This window comes from Sciurus vulgaris (genome assembly GCF_902686455.1).
Source record: "Sciurus vulgaris genome assembly, chromosome: 12".
NCBI classification, from domain to species: domain Eukaryota; kingdom Metazoa; phylum Chordata; class Mammalia; order Rodentia; family Sciuridae; genus Sciurus; species Sciurus vulgaris.
In genome coordinates this window covers 86,615,153-86,628,395 of record NC_136473.1, presented here as the reverse complement: position 1 = coordinate 86,628,395, position 13,243 = coordinate 86,615,153, and the positions used below count along the sequence as shown (strand labels likewise).

The 13,243-nt window shown below is 34.2% G+C and overlaps 1 protein-coding gene across 2 annotated transcripts in view; it reads left to right on the top strand.

Moving 5' to 3' along the window:
* The window catches only part of CFH (complement factor H), a 128,645-nt gene that overhangs the window by 59,782 nt on the left and 55,620 nt on the right, over nucleotides 1–13,243 (top strand). Inside the window, exons 11-15 of one of the 2 annotated variants that reach the window (XM_079107986.1) lie at nucleotides 514–690; nucleotides 6,165–6,341; nucleotides 7,083–7,265; nucleotides 7,370–7,543; nucleotides 10,042–10,218. In XM_079107986.1, the coding sequence (XP_078964112.1) occupies nucleotides 514–690; nucleotides 6,165–6,341; nucleotides 7,083–7,265; nucleotides 7,370–7,543; nucleotides 10,042–10,218 (888 nt within the window). Of the gene's footprint in view, nucleotides 1–513; nucleotides 691–6,164; nucleotides 6,342–7,082; nucleotides 7,266–7,369; nucleotides 7,550–10,041; nucleotides 10,219–13,243 lie in introns of both variants that reach the window. The other variant, XM_079107985.1, reaches the window with a different exon arrangement.

The window sequence follows — 13,243 nt, the reverse complement described above, 5'->3', positions numbered from 1 at the left end:
ATTGCCCCCTTATAAAACTCATCATACACTAAATTCTGATCAATGACTCATTATGAAACTTTCTTATTATAAATAGAAAGTCTTAAATAAAATTCATCAATATTTATTAATTAATACATATATTTTCTATTGTATCACAACTAATAAACCTGACATCTTAATTCTCCAAATGCCATTCCAGTTTTCTAAAATATGTAGTACACAATTTTAATGGTCTATTTTATTCCTAGCATCAGATAAATGCTTAAATAAAACGGTACTGAAAAAAGAAATTTTGAATAAATTTTTTAGGACGTTTAAGTGATAAGAAAAAGGTCACGTAGGAACATATTTTTCATTTATAGTAACTATTTCAGGACAATGATTTATCTTTGGTCTTAGGCTAATTTGATACAGTACTCAATTCATCATCACATACTTACCTATAAAGTCTTATGTTCTTGGGGTGAGACTTATTAATATTGTCATTTAAATTGCATTAGAAATTAAATCCTCAATTTTATTGTGCATTAGAATCTTGTGACAAGCCAGTACTTGAGAATGCTAGAACCAAAAGTAATGCCACCTGGTTTAAACTCAATGACAAGTTGGACTACGAATGTAATGCGGGATTTGAAAACAGATTAAAACGTGCCAAAGGATCCATAGTATGTAAGGCCAATGGATGGTCTCATATGCCCATATGTCATGGTAAGTACTGTTTCAGAATTTCTTTTTTGTTTTCAATATAAAAATATAAATCTGCATGTGTTCTATTTTTTAGAAATTTGAATTACCTAGAAATATTTTTAAGGACCAACAAGGAAATCACAATGGTCCTTCTGATTTAACAACCTGGGAGGAGAGGGTGTTTTCAACATTAAAGATAGTAATGTGTTTCCAAAGCAGTGAAATAAAGTAATGCCTCTTGTAGGCCATATACAAAGGATTGTTTTGGTTAGTAGATTAAATAGTCCATGTAACTTTTTTTGGTCATATTTCTGTCAGACAATGCAATCTAATTACATTATTAAGATAGTTCTAGCTTCTTTGATGTGTCCAGTAAGAAGACTGTAAAACTGTGGTGGATTTGGCAATATGGAGCTCCTGTTGGAAGTACTGGGTCTTGTTGGCAACAAGACCACACAATTTTGTAACAGGAGGAAGGAAAGAACATGGGTGTGTAAATCTAATGGTGGAAAGAATCAGAAACTGATGGTTCTGTTGTATTTTGAAATATGAGAAAAGGGCATTGAGATTGAATAGTGCCTGAGGGGAGGATGAGGAGCACTACTAGAGTTTCAAGGTTTGAATTAAAATGGTGTCAGATTATATCATACTTTGAGATTTGATTGGCAGCATGGAGGAGCCACTCAAATTTAATTCATTTGAGATATCAAGAAATTCCTTTTGTAAGACAGGAGAAAATGATAAAGAACACAAACCCAGGTCTGCCTTCCTAGAATTTTCATTGCAGCATTGGAGAATAAAACCAAAATCCAATGAATTAAGGTGAGTAATAAACCAATTAATTAAAATAGTTTAAGTATGTTCTATATACCACCATTCAAAGAATCAAAAAAAAATATGCAATGACTTAGAAAATAGGAGGCAACTGAAGCAAGGAAATGTTGAAAAATGTTCAACATTTGTGAATTTAGATAATTCAAAGATAGTAAATGCTGGAATCGGAACTGAGAAGGGGAGAAAGATGTATAGTAACATTGGAAGAATAGACAAGCGCTGGATCACAAAAACTTTAGATTTTATACTAGATGAAAGAGAGGCTTTTAAAATGATCTCTGTGATTATAAGCAGATCCATGCTCTGTGCAGCAGAACCCTTTACAATACCAAGTGACCATCTTTATAAAAGGGCTGGGGCATTAGCTCAATGGTAGAGTGCTTGGCCAGCCCAAGGCCCTGAGTTTAATCCCCCACACTGCAAAAATAAATGATATAAATTAAGAATGCAAGAGTTATGAATATAGGACTCTCAAGGCCTTTCCAAAGTCACTAGACATGACTGGAAAATGTGAAGCTGTGAAGAAAAGGAGAGAAAGTAGTAGTGACAGAGATAGCAATAGGAACTAATTGAGTGAAAATAGCTTTTTATTGCCAATTTTAGAAAGATTCATGACCAAGTGAACACACAGTTTTCTAAGAGAGTGTGTCTCCAAAAATTGAATAAATGACAACCTAATATTCTTCCTTCAGCCATGTAGGGGAAAACTGTGTACAGATTGGCAGATATTCAAATGTCCTGGCAGTTCTTTCCTATGAGGAGATGTTTATGTTATTATCATAAACCACTTAAGCAAAACAGGTTTATAGAAATCTTAAAGTAAACACCTTAGAGTAAAAAATCCTTACTAATATTTCCATGCATCAGTACTAAGTTACATGATTTTGACTGGTAGACAAAGACAAATGATTCTCCTCCCTCCTCCGGTGTTGGTCCATTCACATTTCTCTTTAAATTGCATTTTAGTTATTATCTCTATATAGATACAGCAGTTGTTTAATACTCAACAGTCAAAATCATTTTTTTCTTTTTAAGGCAGTGCTTTCTATAATTGATGAAATCAAGAATTTATATATAATGGACACAAAATAAATACACATACACACACACATACAAAATAACTTTTAGGTTTGGGAAATTTTCTGATATTATTTCATTGAGAAGATTGTGCATTCCTTTGATTTGTATCTCCAAGCCTTCATCTTACCTGATAAATCTTCAATTTGGTCTTTTCAGGCTATCTCATATTTCTTGGAAGTTCTGTTTATAGTCTCTTAACATTTTTCTCCATGGATAACTTTATATTCAGTATTATGTATTTTGGGATTGGGGATGTGACCCAGTGGTACAGTAGTTGCATAGCATGCATGAGGCCCTGGGTTTAATCCCCACAGTGAAAAAAAAAAAATAAAAATTATATATTTTGTCTTCATTGCCTGAAACTCTGTCTTCCAAGTGTTCTAGACTGCTGATGATACTTTCCATTGAATTTTTAATTTGGTTTATTGATTTCTTCATTTTGAGGATTTTTGCTTGATTTTTTTCAGAATCTCTATCTCTTTATTGAAGTGATCTTTCATTTACTTTGTTTTCTTTCTGATTTCACTCCTTACATAGTCCTTTACCTTGCAGATCATTTTATGTACTTTCTAAATTCCTTCTCTGACATTTCTTCCACTGCAGCATCAGTGGATTCTGTTATTGAAGTATCTTGGTTTATTTGGGGGTGATTCATTCCTTTTCCTTTTCATGTGGTTTGTGTGTCTACCCATCTGACAATATATGGCTCTGAGTTAGCAGAGTTTCAACCCTGTGGATCTGTAGTATCCCTGAAGGTTTCCAGTACCTAACCATTTAGGGGGAGACAAACAATAAGAACCTCCAATGCAATATACAGCATTAAACCGAACAGTTTCTGTTATGACATCTTATAGTGCAAATTGTTAAAATAAACAGAAATGATATGATCAGTCATTTCCCACAGTAAAAACAATAAGTTTCCAAAGGATTTACAGTTTTGAATAGTGGACTGGGAGAGAACAGAAGTGATGTAGGATGTGATGATTATGAGGGCAGAGGACAGAAGACTGAAGTAAAAAAATTAAAGGAAGAGAGAAAGAGAGAACAATAGACATTGGATGTTAGCAGAAGAAAAGAGAGAATCAAGAGAAAAAACACATACGTAAGGTAAAATTTTTAAAAATAAAAATAAAGATAAGGGCTGGGGATGCAGCTCAGTTGGTAGAGTGCTTGCTTTGCAATCACAGGCCCTGGGTTCAATCCCCAGCACCGCAATAAATAAATAAATAAAAAGAAAAATAAAAAATACAAAACAAAACTGAAATATACTAACCAAACATCCTAGTCCTCAAAATACTGATCCATGAAAAATAATTGGTTTCTAAAATGCTAGAAATGAGAGAAAATATGAATATGTATAAATGTCCATGAACCACAAAGGTCACAATTTAACAAAGAGAAGAAAAAAGATCTCGATGAGAAATTAAAGATTTGTGTCTGTTGGAGTTCAAAAAGTTTCAACTTCCTTTCTCAGCAGTGTTAGGTGGGATTGCTGGGCAGAGAAAGGTAATCCTGTAGATTGAACTCCTGAAGGCAGGGGTTAGGCTTGGGTGGGCCCCAGGTTCTTCCTTGAATACCAATTGGTCTGGAGACTTCAATCAGTGCGCCTCTGTAGCTCAGCAATTGCTGGTCCATTCTGGAAGATTGCACCCCAGGGATCTTCCCTGGGTTCCACTCGTGTGGCTGAGGAGCCAGTTTTTAGTCTACTACATCACCTGTGGACTCCACGCTTCCTGGGTTTGGGTTCAGTCTCCAAACTCAATCTCTCCTGCCCCCACCCTTTTGATTCTCAGTTAGGCACAACTCTCCCAGCTAGTTCTGCAAGCAGCAGATTTGGAGTGGGAGGGTGAGAACCAGGTGGGTTTCCACAACCAGTTGTCCACTATGTAAACCTCTCTCCACATTTGATTTTCTCCTGGTCACTTAGACACACCCTATGTCATGCAGTGTGTGTTTGCCAGGCCTTTACTTGGGAACGATCTTGGGTTTGCCAGGAATCAGCTTCCCCAGCTGCTGGCTGCCACGTCAGTGTTGCAAAATGGATCTTTCTGTCTTCTGCACATAGCCGAGAGAGAAGGTGGCTTCTTTCCCACACAAGAATATTATGCAGCACACTTTTCAGTTTAGTTGGGCAGTGTCTTTGATCTCTGAACTCCCAATATTCAGACACAGCTCAAGTCTACACTAACTGTGAGTTCTTTTAATTCCATTATCCCTCCACTTTGTTCATGGAGGGTCTACTCTGACAGGTGCCTCCAACCGAGGCAGCAGCTGTGGCACTGGGGATTTCTTCCTTATTTTATTATATCCAATCTCCTGAGTCCCCCATCTACTTTGAAAGTCCAGCATTAAATTCCAGTAAAGTTCCCCCAACCTTTTTTGTTGTTCACCCACCTTGCTGAGAAGCTGCCTATCTGCTTTCTTGGTTTCATGCCACAGAGCCCCCACAAAAGCAGTCTTCTCTCTTCCATCATCTTGAAACCCCCTCCAAAGACAAAATAAATTTTATGTAAAAGATTGTAATAGAAGTCGGGAGAGGAATCCCAGTGACTCTCATTCAATTGTGGTTTTCCTCAAGTTATTGGCAAAACTCAAAACAATGACAAAATTAATTTTGGAGGGCTTTTGGGGATTGATTCCAGGGCCTTACACCTGCTAAGCATGAGCTGCATCCCCAGCCCCACAGCAAGAATTTTAAGTTAGTTTTTGATGTATTACTTTTTAAAGTAGTTTTTATTGTACATCTAATTTTATGTGTTTTAGTACTTGACTTTGGTTTGTATGAATTTTATTTCTACTGTGGGTCTAATTTTTTAATTGCAGCCTTTATTTTTATGAATTTGTGAGGAAGAGGTATTCCAAATAAGAAAAATGATTTTTCAATATTATTTACTAAAGTCACCTCCTTTTTAAAAACTAACAAATGTGAGAGGATTTTATACGTTATTCCTTGTTGGAATTAAATTAATTAATAATCATAAAAATCATAATAAAATGGTTGAATAATAACGTAAGGATTCAAGACACCTAGAATATGACTATCAGTTGGCTTTGAACTATTTCTTAGTTTTGTTCTTTATTTGTAATATATTAATTACAAAATTTTTAATGTTCCTCTAACTTCAAATACATTAGAATTGCTTTTTTATATGATTTATTTTTTCAATAATATTAAACAGAAATGCCAGTTTTTTAAAATGTGCAATTTAAAATTTGTACAAAGTAGATTTTTATAATAAGTGAGAATAATTTCACGTTTTGAGAGTATAATAATGTAACATTAAATTTTACAAATATCAACAATAGGTCATATTCAGTGAAAACTTGATGAGTTTGCAAATTAAATTTTAGGACAGATATATTGCCATTCAATACCACCATATTTCTCAGAGTCCTATATGAATAAAGTTAGACAGGGAATAAAACCTAATGTGTAACAATTTTTTTCCAGGAAGAGGTTTGTCTGATACTCTCCTGCATGCATCACTAAACACCTACCTCATTTTTACATGACATGTAAAATTTAATTTGTCAAAGATTAATTACATATTCTTATTAAATTATTTTATTTTTTATTTTAGAAAGGGAATGCACAATTCCCAAAATAGAAAAATTCTTAATTGCTGATCCCAATAAAGAAAAATATAAAGTTGGAGACTTGTTGAAATTTTTCTGCCGATCAGGACTTACAAGAGTTGGACCAGATTCAGTGCAATGCTACCATTTTGGATGGTCCCCTAATATCCCAGTATGTAAAGGTGAATATTTATCTAATTATTTAAATATTTAAATAATTATTAGAATTTTGAATATAAATTTTTTCTTCTCAATTTTTTATTGGCTTCCACTGTGTCTATAATCCAATTCCTGAAGTTGTTGGTATATGTTGTGTGGTAGAAAGCACAAACTAATTTAAGAATTTAATCACCAGTTATTTCTTGAAATATGTATTGAAAGTATTCATACATTCAAATATGGTGGCTGAGACTAGACAGACTTACTTTGTTACTTTTCATTTTTCCTAAACTGCTACCATTAATACTGGACATTTTATATAGTTCAGGACTTCTCTCAAGTTTCAGAGTATATCTAAACAATATTTGAAAAGTTAATTCAATGGAGTGTATTAGGAAATCAGTTAAAAATGTGGATTTAATACTTGTCTCATTGATGATACTTTCTCAAAAAATTTTGATAAAATGTTGCCATAGAATGAAAAATTAATATAATTTCCACAACCACATTTGCTAACAGTTTGCATGCATCTTCAAAATATCTTCATTATTGAATATATTTAAAGCTTTAAAAATACTTCCAATGTTATTGTAATAGAAGCAATTCAACTTGAATATATAACTGCAATGTAAAAATGTATTTTCATTAAGAATTCTATAATGAATCATATGATAAATAATCAATTTTTAAAAATTTCTCCATTCATCTGGATTTTTAAAATGCAAAATAGACAACTTAACCATTAACCCTTGTTCCTATTATAGAAGAAGTACATTCATGTGGTCCACCTCCTCTGCTCCTCAATGGAAAAGTTCAGGAAAAAATGAAAGAAAAATATGGACACAATGAAGTGGTAAGATATAATTGCAATCCCAGATTTCTGATGAAGGGACCTAATAAAATTCAATGTGTTGATGGAAAGTGGACAACCTTGCCAATATGTACTGGTAATGTATTAAAAATATTAAATTTAAACTGAAACATTTTTGTATTTATTTAAACATACATACTGTGTCTTCATTATGAACATGTTTTTGTGAAATTTACATAGAGGAGGAGAGAACATGTGGAGCTATACCGGAACTTGACCATGGCTCTGCCCAGCCTTCTGCCCCTCCATATTACCATGGGGATTCAGTGGAGTTCAATTGTACAGAAAACTTCACAATGATTGGAGACACATCAATTACATGTATTAGTGGAATGTGGACCCAACTTCCTCTGTGTGTTGGTGAGAACACCCTTCTCAAATTCACACTTAATGAAGTTTAAGTTTTACATAGAAAATATTTGCAATTGTATTTGTAAAATTTAGAGATATTCTTGAGAAGGTCTAGTCTTAACTATAATGAATTTTATTGCTCAGCATTTAATGAGTTTCCAGAAGAAATAAATAAAAGTACTCATAGAATTTATTAATGTTTCTCTGTTAATATTATTTCTTATAAGTGTAGAATTAGATTTTACTTATAAATCATCATATGATTAAAGTGTGAATACTCATTACCAAGAAAATATAACTAATTTGCAAACTACTGTTGTTTCTATATGGTGCTCTGTCCTTCAAAGAATTAAAGTCCACTAAATAACCAAGTGTGACTAATTTTTCCTTAAGAATCTTTTCTCTGTCAGAGAGTCTAACAAGGATAAATTTTCATTTTCAAAGTTAGGAAGGTGAAGTTGATGTGCTGCCACATGGGTGGGCCATAGGCCTCCAGTCACTATTACAACTTAGTCACTTAGTCACATGACACATGTGATGTTGGGCCAGGAAACAAATATCACTGATTAATTTCACTCTGCCCTGTTGGGGATCAAGTCTTTGATGACCAAAGAAAGGGTTCTTCACTTTTTTCTTAGACAGAGTTCTTTCCTAGAGTTTTCTTGGTTCCTTCATTCCAAGACTGTCCTAGGTATCCAGTCTTACTTATTCATTGGATTTCTAGATATTGATTAATCACACAACGAGGTAGAGCTTCTCCAAGACAGGACTTATGTTTGTTTTGTTCTCCTGTGCTCTCAATACCCAGAAGACAGACTGACATACAGAAGCTATTCATTAAGTTTTTGTCAAATGAATCAATACATTTTGTTGATTATTAACCCTTACATTTTTTGCTAAACACATTCCTGGGAATAAAAGTGTCTTCAATCTTTCAAACCTCACCTCATCATTGTTCTTTTTTATATACAAATGGTTTTATGTGATTTCTTATGGGAGGAAAATCCATAGGAATAAGAACTCTCAACTTTTCATTCTGTATTACACCCACACTTGTGCTACATGTATTATTTCTTCTGATCTCACAGAGTTCTTCTTCCTGTGTTCATCTTCCACCTACTGCCTATAGTCAGCTTCATATAAGCCCTTCCAGCTTTCATAGGTTGGTCTACAATTGTACACTCCTTCTCAATATTCATTTACTTTCCAGGAGTCTAGCTTTTCATGGTTCTCAATAGATTTATTTCCTCCCAATAAACAAAGAAATCCTTTCAGAAACAAATCAAATCCGGGGACACCATTCCCCTTGGCCACAGATCTTCCTTTAGTTACTAGGGCTTGCACAACCTCTTGTTTTTCCTTCCTCAACACTCTGGACCAACCCCAGCATGAGACTGATTCTCAGGTACCACATGTGTTGTAGTTTTTGTAAGATTGGTTTGCAGTCTTCCTGGGCTTTCCTAGTTACTGACTTTTCTCTGCTGTGTTCATCCTTTCTTCACTCTGCTTTTCAAATTGTTAATAAGAAATATTATCAGAGACCTATACAGTCATTTTATCAAATTCAAAAAGAATTCTCATCCCCCCCAAATTATTAAAATATTTGGTACAGTAAAAGCTTCTGTAGTACTTATTTCACTCATAACAGAGTCAGCAAAATGTTATTATTATGGCATCATAATATTATTTGATTATAGTATGATCTGGTATATAGTTTCTCAAAGACTCTAAGAATGGAAAAAGAGATTATAATTTTAAAACACCCAATTTCTTTTCTTTTTATGGTGTAGGGATTAAACTCAGGGTCTGGAAATGGCAGGCAAGCATTCAACCATTAAGTAAGACTCTCAATGAAAGCACTCAGTTCTTATCCCAAGGATCGATCTCTCTCTCTCTCTCTCTCTTTCTCGCTAACTCTTGCTCTTGCTCTGTCTCTCTCTCTTGTCATATAATGAATCTGCTTAAATATTCATGTCCTATTCTATACATTCTAGATAGATTTTATTATATTGTTATCACTCCCAAAAATACATTTGAACTAACAACTTATTATATTTCCATAGATGATGTTTTTATTTTAATATTTTAGGATTCTGGATTATAAATAATATAATGGTGGTTGCAATTAGGAAAACAAGTGAATATATACCTTTTGCACAAATTTCAAATGTGGGACCAAATTTAGTCTTTTGATAACTATTTACTATGCAGATCTTCTGAGAAAATGAGTCTCTTGTACTCTTTAAGTTCCCAAAGTATAAAATATCATTATGACAGATATACTCTCTGATATTTCAAAGACAGACCATGAGACTTACATTCATACATAAGGGCGCATCTCATTCAGTGGTGACCAGGAATAATTTGGTTGATAGAATTTAGAGACCTAAATCACAATTTTATTTTACAATTGTAAAATACAATTTCATTATACTGTACAGCTTTTAGGTTGGTTTGATTCTTATAATTGATCACTTCATGGAAATATTTTCATTTCATAGCAACGGATCAACTTGAGAAGTGTAAAGCACCAAGGTTAATTGTACATGAGGCAAATCAATCAGATAAAAATGAATATAATCATAATTATAACCTAAGTTACAAATGTAAGGGAGAACTGGAATACAAACATGCAATCTGTGTCAATGGAAGATGGGATCCTGAATTGACCTGCACAAGTGAGTTTTTGCTTACAATGTTTTCTAAAATTTATTCTATTTTCCTCACTTGTAAAAGGAGTATTTTGTGCTTTTAATGAATTTAGCTATGTATTAATACCAACACTTTTTAAGCTGCAAGGTAAATTTTGTCTCTATCTGCGTTGAAAATTCTGGATGATCCTGAATCCTGCAATTCAATTGAATAGCAAAGAGCATTGCAGTCTTTTAGTTTTTCATATCTGTGTTTTTCTTTGTAATTGTGGGCACCAGCTTCAATAGTTTTGAAAGACTAGAATATATAGGACATACTGCCATACCAATAAAAAACCCCAAATCAATAATGTATTTTAACTTGATAATTTTATTTTTTAAAGGAAACAAAATTTACATGCAGTGAAGTACACATGTTCTTCTACATTTTCTTCCTGAAGCATTATAACTTTATAGTATTCTAAATTAGTTTTATCACCTTATATTAATTTCAAGTACAGGATTAAGTAGGAGTTGATTTTTTTTTCTCTGTATGGGTAGTCAGTTGTTCAAGCAATATGTATGGAAAAGAATCATTTTACTTTACAAGTATTAATTTATTTCAGCAGTCTCCATTCAATATTTTACCATAATTGTCATGTTATTCTGGGATTTCTCTAGATGGTATTTATCCAATTGTAGGAGTTCTCTTTCTGTTTCTATTAACTGAGAAATTTTGATCATTGGGAGATGTTGAATACTGTTAAATTCATTTTCTTTATATGTTGACAATACAGTGAATTTTACATGTTTGTGTGCACACATATGTATAAAGAATCTTAAATCTTTCATTCTTGAGGAAAAACTCTATGTGTTTATGATATGATATAACTCTCAGTTCTACCATGCTGCATCCTGTAAGTTTTGGCAAGTTGTATTTTCATTTCCATGTCCTCAAGATACTTTCTAATTTCTCTTTTGATTTCTTCTTTGGCCTATTGATTATTTTTATGTTTGGGATAAGTTGTCCCCAAAACACTCATGTGTATGATAATGCAGGAATATTCAGAAGTCATTGTTTAGATAATAGCAGCTGTGACCTAATCAGTGGATTAATCCATTTGATGGATTATTAATTTGAAAAGACTACTGTACTGGGTGGTGACTATAGGCAGGTAAGATATAATGAGGAGGAACATCACTGGGGGTAGCCCTTTGGGCATTTGGAATATACTACATTGCATCATTACTTTGAGACAGTTGACACAAGATCTAGCCCTTTGGGTCATCCCTCAGAAAAGTCAAAGCATTTGACACAAACTCCCCACTTCTGTTCTTGTGTAGTGAAAATCTGGAAACTGGTTTTTATTTTCAGTTGCCGGGGTCCAGCCCTAGCAGAAGTCCATGGGCTCCACCCAGGTAAACGGGGCGCGGGGAGACAGCGTCGGTGATGGATGGAGAATGAAAGACCCAGACTCTAGTTCTGGTGCAATTAATCCCACTTTAATTTGGGGAAGTCTGGGTTTATATACATTTTTCTTCAGGCTATAATGGCAGTCTTGTGGTTAATATTAAAGAAGTTTCCAAAGTATAGGCAGAAAACAGCAACCTTACAGATTATCCTTACCTAATCACAATTGTTTTAAGAATATCTAACTATGTCGATGAGCTAATACAATGTTTATTTCCTTAATATCTAAACTCTATGTGACCTAAGACTATTATTATTCTCGTGGTTAAAGCGATAGACAAGTAATCTCATGTGACCATCTCTACTAGGTACATCTGGTTAATATCTAAATTGCTGAGATAAGGGCTACAGGAGGGCAGCGGTCCCAATGGTTATTGTGTACCAACGTTTATTATAGGGGTGACCTATTCTTTGTAGGAAGGAAGGAATGTTGTGAAACCTTATTCTCTTACCTCACCACCACACATAAACAAAACCATCGTTAGGATTTAACCAGCCTGTTGGAGACAAAGGCAGATCTATAACTATTTTCTCCAGAGGCTTTCAGGGACTCATTGCACGGTTGCAAAATTACTTTTGACTTTATTAGTGGTAAAGACCCATTGTTTTTCAGATTGTAGGTAATATTTTCTGGAATTTTTGTTGTATTTCCCTCATCCCCTTAAGCAATCCATTCAGACTGAAATGAGTAATATATTATCAGAAAAACACAGCAGAAAAACACCATCTCCGGAGCAAAATATCTGGCAATTACTTTTAGGATGAGCCTTTGCAAACATCCTCCAGAGGATATTTGTCAAGCACTGGATGGAATTCCGGACGCCCCCGCATTCAGTTGTGTAACTCTATGCTGTGTGTGAGGGTATGGAAAGACACAAATTTTCCTACTGGCTTTGATGGATTTGTTTAGGGCTCACCTCACATTGGGAAACTTTCAACCACTTTCTAGATTTCACTCCAAGGGAATTGGTTCATGCATTGTTGACCAATGTGTCTATGGGGAAAAGGAGGATTGAGGATTCCTAGTTTGTCACTCCCTTGTTTCATTCTTGATTTTATATTTGCATTTATCAGATTCTTTATCATTTCTGTGTTAGTCAGCTTTTCATTGCTATGTCAAAACACCTGACAAGAACAGCTTAGGGAAGGAACACTTTATTTGGGGCTCACAGTTTCAGAGGTTTAGTTCATGGTTGGTAAAATCCATTGCTCTGAGCCTGAGTGAGGCAGGATATCATAGCGGAAGAGCATGGCAGAGAAGAATTGCTTGAGTTTTCGTAGCTCGGAAGCAGAGAGGGGGAGCCACAGGGATGTGAACACCCTTCCAGGGCATATTCCCAGTGACCCATCTCCCCCACTTTCCTACATTTACCATTCAGTCCATTCAAACTGGAATGGTTTGATTAGGATAGAGTTCTCACAATTCAATTGTTTCACCTCTGAACATTTCTGCATTAACACAGGAAGTTTTGGGGCAAACCATAATGGTATATCCAATTTTATTAATAATTTTAGTAACCAGTTTTAACACTCTAATCTTTTTCCATTTTCTCTTTTCCATATTTAGTTTTCTAAAGTTTCACTTTTTAGTTTTGCTAACTT